The 17,287-nt window shown below is 37.8% G+C and overlaps 1 protein-coding gene across 22 annotated transcripts in view; it reads right to left on the reverse strand.

Annotated features, from left to right (window-relative positions):
- The window catches only part of LOC102232640 (voltage-dependent N-type calcium channel subunit alpha-1B-like), a 76,557-nt gene that overhangs the window by 31,739 nt on the left and 27,531 nt on the right, over positions 1-17,287 (reverse strand). For 12 of the 22 annotated variants that reach the window (XR_002753435.1, XR_002753434.1, XM_023341699.1 and 9 more), the window contains exons 8-26: positions 16,121-16,236; positions 15,921-16,010; positions 15,538-15,621; positions 14,441-14,656; positions 13,332-13,444; positions 13,101-13,213; positions 12,889-13,020; positions 12,142-12,214; positions 11,928-12,045; positions 11,689-11,756; positions 10,209-10,315; positions 8,437-8,472; positions 7,007-7,768; positions 6,083-6,246; positions 5,755-5,908; positions 4,876-5,005; positions 4,470-4,529; positions 3,361-3,467; positions 1,665-1,676 (exon numbers count right to left, since the gene is read on the reverse strand). Coding sequence is in view for 20 of the 22 variants with exons in the window: in XM_023341699.1 (XP_023197467.1) it covers positions 1,665-1,676; positions 3,361-3,467; positions 4,470-4,529; positions 4,876-5,005; positions 5,755-5,908; positions 6,083-6,246; positions 7,007-7,768; positions 8,437-8,472; positions 10,209-10,315; positions 11,689-11,756; positions 11,928-12,045; positions 12,142-12,214; positions 12,889-13,020; positions 13,101-13,213; positions 13,332-13,444; positions 14,441-14,656; positions 15,538-15,621; positions 15,921-16,010; positions 16,121-16,236 (2,655 nt within the window). In the remaining 2 variants the exon portion in view is untranslated. The remainder of the gene's footprint in view (positions 1-1,664; positions 1,677-3,360; positions 3,468-4,469; positions 4,530-4,875; positions 5,006-5,754; positions 5,909-6,082; positions 6,247-7,006; positions 7,769-8,436; positions 8,473-10,208; positions 10,316-11,688; positions 11,757-11,927; positions 12,046-12,141; positions 12,215-12,888; positions 13,021-13,100; positions 13,214-13,331; positions 13,445-14,440; positions 14,657-15,537; positions 15,622-15,920; positions 16,011-16,120; positions 16,237-17,287) is intronic. The other 10 variants (XM_023341703.1, XM_023341704.1, XM_023341700.1 and 7 more) reach the window with 6 other exon arrangements.

Raw genomic sequence — 17,287 nt, forward strand, 5'->3', positions numbered from 1 at the left:
TGAAGGGACATGCTGATGAAAACGGCTCTTTCAATAGCAGCTGCAACATGTGACCAACAAGCAGGTGACGCGTCCTTCTGTAGCACCGGGTGGTGTATGGGAAAATGACTTTTCACCAAGCGATATGGCAGCTCAGTAAAAGGAGATATTTGATGGTGAAAGTGGTGAGAGTACATCCCCGGCAACACAGCACATACTGCAAAACACCCTTGCAAATATTCACAAGTAATTTCACTTCATATGCAACGTCTTACATAACAGAAATAAGTCAAATGTGTATTAGGAAGCAGTTCTATGTTGAACTCTGCTGTTTATTTGCCACAATCATTAGCGCCACCAAATAATTATTATTTAGAAAGTGTACCGATAAACTTGACACGACTTTCAGGGCAATGGCTGAAGGAAGATTAGTGTTTTCAAGAACAAAACTGAGAAATGTATAAAATCCGTTCCGTCGTTTTTCAGGTAAGGAAAACGTTTTAGCAAGAGTTTTAGCTCACTGAGACATATGCAAAACCCTCAATTTTAGAACTTTTTTGTGTTTATTTAGAGTTCAGGGGGCAGGTTGTTTTTTTATTTGTCGCTTTGTCGCTATTGTATTGCTATTGTATTGCTGCTATCAATCTACAAAAATGGCCAACAAGGTGGAGAGGAACGATGTGTAACCTGGATGGGAGGCGTGAAGTGTCTCATTCACATAAAAAATATATAAAAGAATCACAGTGAAAGGAGTTGCTCTAAAATGCCTCAGAACAGGGTAAACAACAGGTCAGTGGAGCTATAATAACCAGGAATTCAGACTGAAGTGATACCTCTTGTTTGGACACTAGCTTTGTTGCTCTAGTGTTATTTTCTGTCGACTGTTTGTCTTGAAGATCAGAAAGATACAGTAAACCACTGGAAGTGTCTTACCCTGTTCTAATAAATATACATTACCTGCAGAATCTACTCTATGCAGTTACACCTCTATAGGTAGAGTTTTAAACTGTAAGAAATTGTGTGTGTTATTAGCTTACCTCCACATATATTTATGACAATTTGCCTAAAAGCCAAGATGTTACAAAAAGAAATATGGTAAAATGCAATTAACTGCTTTCTGAGAGAGAGAGAGAGAGATAGAGAGAGAGAGAGAGTGAGAGAGTGATTGTTAAATTTTTGTATTTGAAGAACTATTGTACTGTGGTAGTTCTTCAAAAAAGAGCCAGGTTTTTACAGAGACATCACTAGCTACACAAAGACTGTACTGCAGAACAGTTCTAACAATAAAAACTGTGTAAAAGACTGATGATAAAACAATAAGTAGCATTCAGGATATATAGAGATGAAAAGTCAGAATCAATCAAAAGTTAAAGTTAATCTGACTGTTTCTCAAAATATTGTCCTGTTTTTGTTCGTCACTCAAAGGCTTTATAATTCAAATCTTGGTAGAGCACTGTAAAGGCAAAGTGAATAACATGTTCTTGTTTTAAAACAAATTTTGATCACTTTGAAAAGATGTTCACTATCTATAGAGGATGATATCTTCCTTCTAAAAAACTGTTTTTGTTTATGGAAGACGCAACATATGAGGAAACTTCTTGCTTTTGCAGTGTTGGTCATGTATGCTTCCTTCTCACATACATAACGACAAACAGGCAGAGTGAGAGAAGTAGAGGAGACATTACCCCATGAAGCTCCTTCAAAGAGATCCCGTGACAGAAACAGGAAAAAGGTTCATGTCAAAACTGTTACACACACTGACACACGCACACACACACACACACATCTGTCAGTTCCAATCACAATCAAGTCAGATAAAAGAGAAATCCTTTCTTTTTTTATTTACTGTAAACCTACTGTATTATATAGGTTTAGCAGAAGTTCATAAAATATTTAGCACATAAAAGTTGAGCTCAAATCTTTTCATTTTGAGCAATACATCTCTGAAATCATGAGGCGGTAAAATCCTGTATATATATTCAATGCCAGTGATCACAACAATGCAGTGGATCCAACTTAAAAACATCAGCCTAATGGAAGCCTGGCAATGCAGGCATAATCCCATCTAGAATGAGCCCAGAATCAACATTAAAAGTTATTTCTGTAGAAGCAGTTTTCCTTCATTTGTTGTTATTCAGCAAGAAGGTATGAGGCATTACATGATGCACAGATACCATTCATACACCCATCTGATTTAAAATTATTTACTTAAACATCTTTCTTGGCTGATTCAGATAAAAGTACATATAACCAAAAAATAAAAGATGTTCTTTCAGATCTCAATTAAATGTCAAAGAATGGCTTTCAAAGTGAGCAACCAAAGAGATAAATTACAGCTATTTACAATTACTTGCATTGTTATTAATTCACATAAATGAGATTCAGCTGAAATGCATTTTGATGGAAATATTTGTTGTAGCATTGATCAACTTGGACATGTAGGTTATCATAACATAATGAACTTCATTTAAAAAGGGACAATGTATAACTCAAACATAAAGGCCACCATTTGATGCTCTGTACCATATCATAGCAAAATCCAATGGATACACAATGCAACAATAAAACATTATAAGTTGCTTTTCAATCACAACACACAGTCACACACAAGCCCACTGACTGGCACACACACACACACAGTCATGCAGTTAATGTTAAAAAACCCGAGCAGTTTTTTAACAATATCTTCAAATTAGATTTAAAAACTCTCAGAGAGCTCCAGCTCCTCGTGTCAATAAGAGATATAAAGGAATGAATGATGGAACTTCTCAGTGGTCAGTGCCACAAACAGACACCAAAAAGGTTCATCTGTAAAACCTACAGCAGGAAGATGCTTTTGTGCATAGTGACCCAACCAAATGCTAGGTTTAATCTGTTAAAATCTAACTGTTTAATCATTTTAATAATGCAGTAGCAGTGTTTCATTAAAAAAAACTTTTTTTTAACACTGCACATATCCAGGTGATAATGCTACTGCCTATGAAGAGTCACTTCCAGTCAGTGAGTTGCCCTTCAACATGTGTGAGGACAAACTCCACTGATGTTAGTGTCAGGTGTAACAAGGTCATATTTCTCACCTAACAGTGTTTTCTCTGCCTTGTTCTTAGATTTTCAAGTTGCTCTCCGGTGCCACTCCTAAATACTTTTCGCGCCAGCAGCTCATGGTGATCATACCAGATACTCTACAGTGACCTACAAACTAGAAGATCTCGTTCTTATAATACAGTGCTTGTGCTGTATATCAATTCATTTCAATTCAATTACAAAGGACCTTGAGTGTTTGTGTTTACTGAAAATCCTCAGAAAACTCTTACAACTCTCAAAGAGATACATGTTTATTTCCTTATTTTACAGCAAATAGGTAGAAGCTGCTGAACTTACGAAAATGCAAATGCCACCAGAGCCCCACTGACCACTATGAAGTCCAGAATGTTCCACAGGTCTCTGAAGTAAGATCCAGGATGGAGAAGCAGTCCAAGATCCACCATCTAAAGAGTTGACAAAAAATGTTGTTTAATCAGTTTGCTTCTAATAAATTCAGATGGTTTCAAATGACTTTTATCACTTTTTTCAGCTTTTTAGAAATCTGTGCTTATTCTGTATTTCAATTCAATTCAAAAATACTTTATTATTCCAAAGTGAGATTAAATAGTGATGTAAGTCATATGGCCAAAGTATCTTTAGAGTAGTAGTGGGTGCTGATGATGTGAGCAAGAAGGATCTCTGGTAGCAGTCTGTCTGGCAACAAATCTAAAGGGGCCTCTGACTGAAGACTGGTACCCATGACCACCATATTATGATAACAGCTCAGTATCCAGGCAGCAGAGACAATATTCCATATTAGCATGTCCAGGAGAACCCTGTCAGTTGTCGGTAAGCACTGCTAATCCACCTCATTTGCTTTTGCAACTCCTTTATATTTCTCTTTGTGTGTAAAAGTTCAGGTGTTATCTGAGCTTTTGAGATGCTAATCACTTGTTTCCAGTTGTTGTCATGGTTATGTATCATAACAACTGTCTGAAAGTAAAAAAGTAACAACCAAAATCTTTACAATTTCACAGCATCCAAAACCAAAGACACCAATTGTCCAAATAATGAAACTATCAACTACCAACAAACAAATAAACAAAGAATGAAGGTCTACAAAAAGAACAAACCAGAACCAACATAAGAGATACACTCCAACATGCTGCCACCATAAGACGTGCATTTCATGTTGTGATTATTGATTCTGATTAGAGGTATCTTGACATAACGGTATCAGAATAAAGAGAGTTGGATAAAAAGGCCTATTGAGAAAACACTTTGAAAATTGTGAATCATGTAATTTCCACTTTACAGTCCTGTAATATTTTGCTTTGATCTAACACATAAAATTCATATTAAATATACCACAATGCACAAAAAAAGAGTTGTGCATCCTCTTGCAAAGCACAATTATGTCTTTGAAAACAGAGTAGAAAATTAGGATGTCAGTGGTGGCATCTTACTTTGATCACCATTTCGAACGTGAAAACCCCAGTAAAGGCATAGTCCAGATATTTGAGCACCTAAAAAAAACAGACCATGTTGCATAAGTGTTAACACAGATGTGTCAAAATTATAGTGAATACAGTGTGAATTAAAATACAAATTGTAGAACAGTTGGATCAGGAATTAGTGTACAGTATCTCAGCCTCTCTGTCCTTTAAGGACACTGTTCCTCCTCTTACCCTTTGGTCAGCAGTGATTTCACCAGTGACGTGCGGTGAGGTTCATAGCTGGTGAGGCACTGACTTAATCATAATCAGATATACAAATATCTGAATTATATTTGACCCTGCATGTTATTGTTTACATAAGGAATTTTAAAAAAACAAAACCAAAAAAAGGAGAAATTGATTAGGTCTGTCTTACATTGTTGCGAGGGGCATTTGTCCAGACTGGATCCTCAGCTGCCAGAGCAATGCTGCTCATTGCGATAACAACCAAGATGGACATCTCAAAATACCGCAGGGTCACAATGTAGTGACACAACCGCCTCACCCTAAAGGGAGGGAGACAGAGAGACACAGCAAACAGCTGCAGCAACTGCTTCAAATTCTGTTTACATGACTGTCATTCAACAAAGTTTGGTTCTGAGATATCTCTTCAAAGACAATAAAACAATGTAATAAAAGAGGGTGAATTTTGTACAGTTTGAGTAGACATTGTTGTGTTTTATTCATTTGTAATTGCGCTTAGTTAATGTGTTTTGAATATGTTATTGTGTTTGTGATCTGTTAAAATGGCTTGTGCTCGAGAGTCACTGTATGAATTTCTTTCACTTTTACAATGTTTTACTTTTTTCTGTTTAAAATCTTTTCGACATCTTAACTCATTGAGTTAAAAGGTTTTACTTCCCAGACTGACCTTTTTTAAGCAAATAGATTGAATATATTACTAAAGAAATTCTGCGGGTGTTGGTGAGAGATACGTGATAATAAATAAAGGGACAAAATTACTAATATATTTGTATTAATAACGAAAGCAGTTTTAATGTGCACACGAGTAAAATCATTTGCTGACAGTCATTGTTAAAATCATTCATGGCAGCTGGATGGATTTGAGACCAGCTGCTTTCTTCCAGTAGATTGTACCATTGGCTTCTATGTTTAGATGTGTTTCTCTCTGACAGAGTCACTAATGGAGGAAGCGGAGAAGAATTGAAGGAAGGAAGGAGGGAAGGAACAGAGGAAGTGAAGAAGGAAGGAGCGATGGATGGAGATGTGGACGGAGCAGACTGAGGTGACTCACGGGTTGGTCTGTCCAAAGATAAACATTGAGCTGTAAGCTAAGATGGGTCTTGGTCCAGAGTGACATTGATCCTTCAGGTTCTTCTCATTCTCCTCTTCTCCTCTTCTCCTCTCAGTGCCTCTCATAGGCACTGAGTCATTGTCAGTACTGTTCACTGTGAAGACATAATAATGATTAACACATGGCAGTTAGTTTAACATTAGCCAACATTTTACAAGACAACATAAAATGTACAAACAACCACTGTGGAATAACTAGGAGACTTTGGAGAAATAAATCAATGAACTCAGGAAATAAATATGCATTCTGAAGCCATTAGGGTACTAACTTTGTATCATAGTGATCTCTCCAGGTGTGGTGATAGTCACAGGGGGAATGCGGATGGAGGTCTGGCCTGTTCTTCTGACATTCTTCTGGTTGTCTGAGTCCTCTGGCTGGCCAGATGTTTCCAGAGAGCCTGGCTGCTGGGAAATGTCATCTGAGTCACCAAACCTGTTCCAAGAGAATCATGTTTATCTTCCAGTGTTTTCATAACCCTGGTCACCTGAAACTTGACTCAATAAGAGTTGATCCCTAAAAGAAAGAGCATTATCAGCTCACCACTATAGCAGTTAGTGACATAAACAAATTGTGGGTAAAAAAAGGAGACAAAAAAGTGTCAAGGGTCAAGCTTCCATCTATGTCACTTCCAACATACATCCAAGGTGCTTTAAGGAGTCAGAATATTTTTTATTGTTTGATGGATGGAATTACAGATTTCATTTTAACTCCACTTCCACATAGATTATGTGATTACATTCACCACTTATTTTAAATCTCTTCACTTGACAAACCATGACAGCAACTTAATGCATTTAGCCATTAAATTGCTATGATGGTTTTGTGAAGATGATTTTCTTATGTTCAAAGCAAGCATCACAACGAGGAGGAAAGGAGGTTTATGTAATTCGATGCCATGGAGAGTTACAGTGGTTCTGATGGCAAACATGGATCTGATCCTGTACTGACAAGATGGTTGGTGAGTTTGTGTTTCAGATCAAGCTGTGAGAGCCACATTAACAGTTGATGACCTCTGTTAAGGTTTTTAACAAACTGTACATATCCCTTCTTTCTGGGGTTTAGGGATGTTAAATGTGTCTGAATTTGAATTTTGTGTTGATCTCCTGCAGCTGACAGTAAACTAAATCAATGTGTTGAGAGTACATGAAATAGTAGACAGAAGTGAAGTCTGCCTGTTGATGAATATTTGTACCTGTTAGTATTTGGCTCCTCTCTCTCGTTTGACTCCTCTCCTTCAGCCCTGGACTGACTCCTCGACCCGTGTGTGTGATGCCTCCTCCTCTTGCCCTCTCTATCCCCGTCCTTGTTAGATGATCGACCATCTTTACGGTGAAGCCTGTGCTCGCCTCGACCCCCACCATTCACTGTCCCATTCCCCCCTCTGGACTGTCGATGTGAATGATGATGCCGATGCTCTCTCTCTCTTGTGGCCTCCCCACCTGCACTCTCATCCATTGAACTGTGATGGTGATGCTTCCTGCTCCTGTCTTTGCTGGAGGACCTCCTGCTCTTCTCCTCTTGTCTACAGCTGTAGTCATGGTTTTTGAAGCGGCTATGATGGACGTGTTGCCTCCCGTCTTTGCCACTGTCACCACCGCTGTCATTGGGCTCTTCTTTCACCTTAGCCCGCCCTCTGTCTCTGTGGCGGTTGTGACGGTGATGAGAATGAGGCGGAGTGGACGGTGGATCAGCGGCAGTCTCTGCTTCCTCCGGAGTGCCCGGCTTGTGACGGTGATGTTGATGGCCTCTCATCAACAGCATATCGGAATGCCCAACAACCAGGGGCCGGTCAAGATGGGTCTTCATGTCAGGCCGCATCTGAAGGCCAGAGGGGAGGCGGACACACTCCTCGGGATCATATAAGACCTCGCAGCTCGCCTGATTGTGCCTCCTCAGCTGGCTGGCTTTCTGCTCCCAGACAGACATCGTCTTGACTGACCTCTGCTGCTCATTGCTAAGTAAAGAAGAAACCAAAGACCAAAAAAAAAAACATGAGCGCTGAAACACTGATATTACATAGTAATGCACAATATAATTTCAATTCTGTTCTTGCTTATTTTGTTTACAAAGGATATAAGTGTTTATGGTGTATAAACTCAAAAGTACAACATTTTGTAATCCCTTGATGACACAAATTGTATTTCAATGCTGAATGATTGATAATATGTGCAATGGGGCTTTGAGCACAGTGGAAAACTGGTACCAGAGATCCCAGTCTGCTGTGGAGAGAGCTGCTTGTGGTCATGGCTGAAGTTCAAGCATGGCTCCATTACCATGCTTTGATACACAACCATTTGAAATGTATTTTCAGATTACAATAAACTGTATGCATGCACCTTTTGTAGTTAGTTCCAGTTTCCCCTGATTTTACAGATATAATTCCAGGTTAATATGCCAGTAATAGAGCAGATGTCAATCTGTTCACAACACAGTCTATAATGGCAACTGAAAAAGGTCAAAATCCAGGAGGTTTCAAATGGAAAACAAGATGAACAGAAAAGCCTGAAATGTGTTATGAATAAAAGATAGTTCTAATTTAATCACATGGTCTGTGACAACATGGATATGTATGTTTTGGCCAACATCATTGGCCACCTTGTGTGGAGACAGCTGGGTTTTTACCTCAGGTAGTGATGGACTGGGGTGCAGACATAACTCCTACAGCACAAACACATAAAAAGGAAGCGGTACTGAAATACAGAGGGGGGAGAGGGAGACTTGAAAGGGAAAACAGAGATTATACATAAAAGCACAAAAGAAGAAGACAGGGAGGGGATCTATTTCTGAAAACTAAAAATAGGATGAGCAGCATATAGCAAAAAAAAAAAAATTAAAACAGAAAAGAAGCTTTTTTTCTTGCTCCTACTTTAACATTCATAAAAGTTCTACAGATGCTTGAATATATTGTAGGCATCAAGGTAATTACCTTAGTCTGGTTTAAATAGTATGAAATAGTGAACAGCTAGTTCATGGTAATAATAAACCTTCTCTATGTTAGTTATGGAGTACCTCAGGGTTTGGACCAATTCGTCTTACATATCTGTTAACTTAAAATACATTTCCGTTGTTAAGGTGATGGCCTTTGTTGTTTTCTTTTTTTCTTTTTTACTTTTTGACTGTGACACGATAGAAGCTGCCATCTACGGAAGCATAACGTGATAGCGCTCTTTTTTTTTTTTTCCTGTGTGATAGCAATATGTTTCCGTAAGCAAGTATTAAAAGGACACAAGGACAAAAATCCCAAACACATGCAGGCTGCATGCAGCCCATTGCAGCGAGGACTGTTCACTCCTCTACATTGTAGAAACAAAGCAGCAGCTACACAAGAGGATGGCACAACTCATCAGGTCAAGACTCAGCAGTTTATCTACATCTCAAAGACTAAAGACTCTCCTTTGAAGACAAGAATGTGCACTTTGAACATGGTTTGAGAGAGTAGTGAAAGAAGCCATCTAAGTGAAACATGAAAACCCAACAACAAAGATGTTCAAGGGGTAAAGTTTCATCTTTTTGTCTGGTCTCCTCAGGCAGCTTCACAGAAACTCACACCTTGAGACGTGATTAACACACTGCACAAATTGACACACGTGTCACTATTAGTATTGGAGGTACTGATAGTGACCTCCATTACTCTATCAGTGTGACTGTTTCTGAATAAAATGTATAAGCCTGAGAGTTTCAACCTAAGTTTAAGAACTGAAGAAGCTTTTTGGAAGAACACTGAAATGTCTTCAAGATAACAAGAGAAGTCCAGTTGCCTTCAGTTATAACTTTGAAAACAATTAGCTGTCAGTGGAGGTTGTCTGGACATCTGATCAGGATGATTCCTTTCAGTGTTCTCTGCATCCAGTACAGGCCCGGTCATCTAAAACCACCATGTTAAGTAGAAACTTCACAAACCAATGATTGTAGATTTTGGATCAAAGTCAAATGTTACTTTTATCAAAAGCACATCAACATTCAAAGTTAATATGACAAATACAGAAGTTGAGTTTTGTATTTCAATGAGCTGACACTGGAATATTTAGGTTGGTGTTACTTCACAGTCGGAATAGTTGATAAGCCAGGAGATTGTTGCTTCAACCCAGCAGGCAGCTATTTAACGCTGGTGTCTAAAACATATTTTTTCTTCAACCTGGAGGAAAATTTTTGAGAGTTTTTTTGTTTTTTTTTACAAAACAAACACAAAATATTCTTCTGTAAATGCTGTTCAGAGTTTTTGGGTAAATATTACAGTAAGGCGTTAAAATCCTGTCAAGCCTTTAATATGCTTGTTTAGGTTGAACCAACAGATTAGCAGAGTCCCTCAGGTCAAACAAGACTTGCTTTCCTCTGAATTTAGAAATAGAAGAAGAAACTTAAAGCACTGAAAAAATAAGGAAAGGTTCACTTACGTTGTGATTGAAATGTTAGCAGCCAACATAGGGCTGACTTCCTGTACCTCTTTAGCCTTCTGAAGAGCCAGCTTTTTGCTGATGGCCTCCTCCTGCTCCTCTTCATCCTGAATAGTAGGTTAAATGTAAGTAAATAGAATAGAAGAGATTACCAGTCTACCTGTGAAAATGTTGCCTTACACATGTAAAATATTCATAAAGAATGGTCTGAACCACTTTTTCCACTTTCGACATTGATACATTTATCTGAGGTTTGGTGTCGGCTGATACCAATATGATAAAGAAAACTTGAATTTATTCACTCATTTTAAACTTTTTAAAAAAACACAAACATAAATAAATTGCAGATTTGCTTAATACCTCTGCACCAGTACATCACACTTAAATACACCAATAACTTCACAAGATTCATCAAAAAAGTAAAAACAACACAACTTTAATCTGTTCACTCAGCACAATTAGGAGTATAATAGTCAATTATTGGAAAAGAGTTGTTTAATAAATAACAAAGAAAACAACAACAAACATTTTATCAAATGTTTCAGAAAGTGCAATTAGGAATTCTAGATATAATATCAAAAAATAAGCCAGGGAAAAAATAAATATAACATGATAGACAATATTTTCTTTCAGCTCAAAGAAAGTCTGATGTAAATAAGTATTTTATTTTAGGTGTTACAGATAAGCTACTAGGTGAAGTTATTCTGTGAGGTGCACCGCCTCATGACCATCATTTGGAACCAGCCTGGAACTGGCTGCAGCAGGGCAGCTCCAGGCTGGGCATACCACTGCATTCCAGCGGTATGCTGTGTATCATTCTAAAACAATAAGTAACATTTTATAGAAATTTAATAAGAAAAATGGGGGTTACAAACTTTTTTTTTTTGTGACAGATTCCTGTTCATTTTGCATTAGAATAGTATAGTATTGGGGACATCACTCAATGCATAATAATGGCATCTACCAGGTTCACATCACTAGCTTAGGAGCTGATAGGCAACATCCAATCCGGTACATCGATGGTCATTCTACACTTTAACTGTCCTCTCTTACATCAAGTGCTGACGTTTTTTAGAACTTGTAAATAAATTAGACGACTGATGTTTTAACTTCTTTATATCGCTTAGTATGTTCAATAGCTGCTAAAAGGTTTTTATTTTCAAAAGGTACTATTAATCTGACAAGCATAATCAGGACATATATCCTAATTTATTGAATAATGCTGTATGGCATTCATATTTAAGTTTCGGCTGTATTCTTGGCACAAAAAAGGCCTTCCAATCTCATAACTGTGGGTGCATCAGCGCCCTCCTCTTCCCCACAGCGTTTACACTTTGCCACATATCCAATCTGAGTTTGTTAGCCAGTTTGGAAAAGTGAAATGCTCACTTTGTGCATCAAGTTTATATAGCAAAAGGTACAGAAGTACATAGATGCAATCCGGGATCATCCCTCAACATCTAATGATGAAACTGAATACCTTTGTAAGCTCCTGGGCATTTGCAAGGTTATCAACAGCGATGGCCAAGAACACGTTGAGCAGTGTGTCTGGTTAATATGGCTCAGGGAAAAGAATGTCAAAGAACAGGAAAAAAATCAGTACTAACAGTCAGTAAAGTCAGTCCTAACAGCTACATATTTTCTTTACATCAAAATAAAGAATCTCCTGCATGAGACTAGGAGTTAAATGAGTAGAATTGGGTCATCAAAGCAGGATACAGTTTCCAAAAAGAGTGAGAATGATGAAATAAATGGAGGAAAACATTCCTCCATGCACACCACCCTGAGATTCTATCCCATGGTACATGACAGCATTCCAGTCCTCCCCAGTTAGAATCTGAAAGAGAGACAAACCCTGCTTATAGAGCCCAGTTCACAAGAGAAGATTTAAATTGTAAATAAACAAATAAAAAATAGAGGATTTGGTATTTACCTGAAACACAGTGAGAATAGCAGCTGGGAATGTGTCAAAGTTGGTTGTTGGAGTTTCATCCTCAAAGTTAAACCTGGAGAGAGGACATACGATTCTGAATTCCCCCCCAGGTCTTCTTCAGATGAAAGATGATCTCTCTCTGGATTCAGTTTCATCACTGTTCTAGAAAACTCTCTGCTGATGTCAGCTGAGATCTGAAACCCAGTTCTTTAGAAAGCAAAGTGTTTTTGACACTAAATGATAAACAAGTGAAATGGGAAAATTTTCAGTTTTAATTCAGTTGCATAATAATTCTGCACACTAATAGTTGCTCAGTAATCATGCACACAAAGATATTGTCCCAAGAAAGCCAAAATCTCACTTTTACTTTTTCTTAAATATTCAAGTTTGAGAGGTTAACATTTTGTATTGACCAAGAGAGCTGTAGTTGTTCGACAATAAAATTAAACCTCAAAACTACAAATTGCATTATAATTGAGCACTCAGTGTACATGTTGTTACTTTTGCCATTTGGTTGTTAAGATACAGCTAAACATGTTTTAATAATTGGTTCTTTAAGACACATTAAATGTCAAAAGTCAGGAGAAAAAAGGGTCCTTTTAAATGAAATACTAAAAAGCTTAGCCCAGTCCTGTGTGAGTCACAATATGGTGTAGTTTGTCTAAAAGTCACATTCAACAGGAATTCATCTTTAAAGCAACTGATTACAACAAACTACATAGAAACATGTCCAAAAAAAAGACTCACTGTCCACCAAACAACTGCATTCCCAGCAGAGCAAAGACCACGATGAAGAGGAAGAGCAGGAACAACAGACTGATGATGGATTTCATAGAGTTGAGTAGGGATACCACCAGGTTCCTCAAAGAGTTCCAGTACCTACACACAGAGGCACATGAATTCACAGCATTTATAAGATCTAATCAGTCTGAAACAGTCACACAGTCCCAGTGACTGACTTGGTAACTTTGAAGATCCGGAGAAGTCGCAGAGCTCTCAGGACACTGATACCAAATGAAGCACCAGGTTTGATCGCAGCCCAGACCACCTCAAAAATACTCCCAATAATGACCTACAAACACAAGCAAATAAATGCCACAGGTGTACACATATATTGGGTAAAAATCACTGAGGTGACAAATCATATTCACATGCAGTGACAAAGTTCCCAGCAGTGCAGGATGCCTCACCCCAAAATCAAAACAGTTAAAAGAAGAGTGGAAGTAGGTCTGGGGTCCAAGGCCGTACATTTTCATGGTCATCTCAGCCAGGAACAATCCCAGAAACACAAACTCGGCCAGGTCTTTCCATGAAAAGGAGCAAAAACACACACATTAGTATTATATCTGGTCTTTGTGGGATTTAAATACTTATCTGAGTGTAAATTTGCCTGGAGTGTGATATACTTATGTCCTCTAAGCAATATTAAACAGGGTTTGCTTCAGGATAGACGTGGTTCTTATATAAAATAAGTTCTGTCTCATCCACTTATGTACAAAAAAACCTGGTGGTGTCCCTGCCTGATCATTAAGACTGTCTTAGACATGATGTGCTACATTATGTTTCAGAATGAGCCTTAACTTTCCACCTTGTCTGACTGACTTATGGAGATGAACAAAAACATTCTGGAATTTGCAATACAAGACTAAATAAAAGAAATGTAACAATCAAGAATTTACTGACTGGTTTCAGTCTGACCTGCTGAGTCTGATTTTCTTTAAAGAGACAAAGTCATACAAGTTGGTCTATGTGACATTGTTTTAATTCAACAAATTAATTCAAAACACTTTTGACCTTGGAAGAAAAATGTGCACTTGATCAGGTTAATTGTTCGTTGAGAGACTGACAAAATTATCCCCTTCTTTATGCATCAAAGCATTTCTTTCTAACAATTTTTAGTGGAAGTCAATTCAAGTGCATCATGTTGCTAGTCGATGCATCCAAACCTACTAATAACCATTTAGAGCCAAGTAAAGGAAATTTTGACTAGTTGGCAGCTAATTGGTTTATTACTGTTGAGTACAAGTAATGGTTACATTCTGTGGTACAGGGCACTGAAAAAGTTTATCACAATATTTGAACCATTATACAAATATAACAGATCTGAAGATCTTCTAACAAGTTTTAACCATAGGAGTTTGATTTGTAGTTTGTTTTGAAGAGATTCTGGTGATGAGAAAAGTATCTTTTTTAAAAAAAACTCCACATAATGTGTGGTTAGTAGAGTCAATAGAATCTAATAATACCAGTCATTCAAAAAGACTTAACTGACTCATTAAACATGTTAACTGCTACTCACATAATGCATACGTAAGCCACTCTGGCTGGTCATAGTGTACTATAGCTACACACAGCGTGTTGAGGCCAACAAGACACAATACAGTCCAGTAAAACGTCTGGGATTTGACCAGGTGGCGGATGGTGAAGCGAATTCTCTTCTCCTTCCTCCTCAGGTAAGACGAGCTCTCGTTCTTGCTCTTCACACTCGCGCGTGCAAATGGCGACCCTGGGGGGGCAGTAGGAATGAAACACACAAAGATGCCAATAAAGTTCACAGGTCTCACACCAACCTGAGTCTTATCAGAACTGTACAAAACTGTGATAGTTACTTTTCTGAATGACTCACTAGTGTGCTTGAAGTTGACACTATCTAGCAAAGAGGACATTTCTACTAGTGCACCTCGATAACACCATCATATCGGACTTCTGCTGGGAGACCTAGCAACACGGTTCATGGTCTCGTGATGTCACCACCTATCACTTATGTCTTTATTTTATCTGCATGTTGCTATGCGCATACTTCCCTAATGTACTCTTTCCTCTTTTGTATTTCATTACTTGTTAGAAACTGTGGAGTACTTACTTACTACTTAACCCAGAAAAGGAATTAGAATAAACTTAGAATCCAGACTCACTATTTAGACCAATTTTATACTTTTTAGATTATTCTAGTTTATTAGTAATTTTAGAAATTGTGGAGTACTCATTACTTTAGAGAAACTGTGGAGTACTCACTATTTGGACCAATATTGTATTTTTTAGATTATGTTTTGGTAAATCTTTGTACTAAGGATGTCAGTCCTCAATAAAGCTGTACAAGTTTGAGGTTCCACCCCTGATTATTTACTGCATATCTAATCCTTCTCTCTGTGCTCTTTTAATGTAAAGCAATGGTTAAACAAACCACTAGTGCCACAGAATCTAAAGAAAGTACTGGAAACCACAAATATGTCTCAGAAAAGAACAGAAATCCTTCAAATATATATTTTCACCTTTAATGGCAGTCATGTAAAAGTCCAGCAATACTCTAGCAGCATTCAATGTGATAGTAAAGTTTTATTTCTGTCTTTTATTCTGTATGGCGTTCAGAAGGTATGTTGTATATATTCTGCTCACCAACTGATGAAATGTCAGTGAAATGGTCCTCCCCTTCTTCTGCATTGATGAGGTCATTCTTACTCTTCTTCGTTCTTTTCAGCACTGCAAAAAATGGAACCAAGTAATAATTTCCTGCTGTGATATTTGATGTGTCTCACTTAAAAAGGCTTTTCGCAGGTCCTTTTTCTCCTCATAACAACCAATTTAAAAACTCTTTTTAACAACAGGTAGTTCAGCTCACTGTATTTGTGTATTTATTTATTATACATTGCAATATAATTACTTTATGACTAAAGGTGGAGGATCACAAGCTCCTCCATTTTTAAATGAATGCTTTGGTTGGTTTTGTTGAATTTTGATTTGCTGTGAGTCAGTCAGTCTGTGCTGACTGCAGCCCTCACCAGAGTTGGGGTTATGTTTCCTTTTGTACCAAGCTCCATCCAGAGACTTCTCCTCAGCGTTCTTGTCTTCCTCAGCCAACATCACCTCTTCTGTAACACATTTACACTCCATATGGTTTTCAATAAAATACTTTCTTGTATACTAACTTTATTGTGTTTCTGTGGCTGACTCCATATGTGTGCTTGTGTGAGTAACCAACCTGCTTTACAGATCCACTCCAAATAACCAGTCAGCTCTCTTTCAATCTGCTGCTGTCGACGAAGCTTCAGGAATTCTTGCCTCTTCTCCACACGCTCCCTTTCCTTTGCAAACTCTCTTTAGAAATCCCAGAAAATAAGAAAAAACAACCAAAAATGGTTGTTAAATTTGGAAAAAATAAAATAAAATAAAACAAACTATGGATCCTGGAGTTATTAACTGTTGACAAGGAGGCAAGAATTGGAGGGATTTAATGTCCTCCCACTGTTGGCAGCTGGACTGGTTGGTTTAGACAACTTCTTTTTGAGTTGTTTTGTTATATACAGACAATCCAGTGTAGGAGTTGTACTTGAATCCTCCACAGAAGCACAACTGGTGGTTCCTTTCACACTGCAGCATGTTTAGTTAGGTGTACATGGATATAAAGGTTTCTGTAGCTTTTAGGACTGGATGCTACAGGGAGCTGGATTTGGACTTGAATGGATGGAAAACTAAATCATGAACTCTAAACTCGACCTTTAAGGTATGAAAACGTTTGTGCTTTGTGCTGTGGATTCATTTCAAAAGAGAACATTAATGTTATTCTAAGCAGTCTGTACTTTGCTTACTGAAAGGGGAAATTAAATCAGACTTCTCTCTGAATATGTTGCTAACATTGTGAAACTGTGTCTATAAGAACCTTGCTTGTACTCTTTGGTCTTCAAAACGCTTTTTTGGCTTTTTGAATAAATACAATGACAAAATGTATTTTCTTGTTCTTACTTGTCTCAGGTGTCTAATCTTAATTGATTGCATTATATTTCAATATGGTTGGAATAACACAGCATCACTACAATGAATGAATTTCACTGAACTGAACCGATTTGAATTAAATTTTGACCCATATGGATTCTACATAACAATCTTTGTCTTGAAACTATATAAATAAAGCGACCTGAACTGAACTTATAATAGAAGTTGTGTATTTTATGTTCAATGAGGAGGGATTGAACTGAAATATGAAGGAGATGACAGAGAAAGGAGGAAATTGAAAAAAGTTCAAGATGGAGAAGACAGACTGAGAGATGGATCATGTAGAAGGAAAGAGAGAGAGGAAGCCAGTCCTCTCCAGTCCATCCCCGCTCTCTGATTGGTGCGTCCAGGGGAAACCTCTATCCTGCATTGCAGT

Source organism: Xiphophorus maculatus, chromosome 11 (genome assembly GCF_002775205.1).
Source record: "Xiphophorus maculatus strain JP 163 A chromosome 11, X_maculatus-5.0-male, whole genome shotgun sequence".
Taxonomy (NCBI): Eukaryota; Metazoa; Chordata; class Actinopteri; order Cyprinodontiformes; family Poeciliidae; genus Xiphophorus; species Xiphophorus maculatus.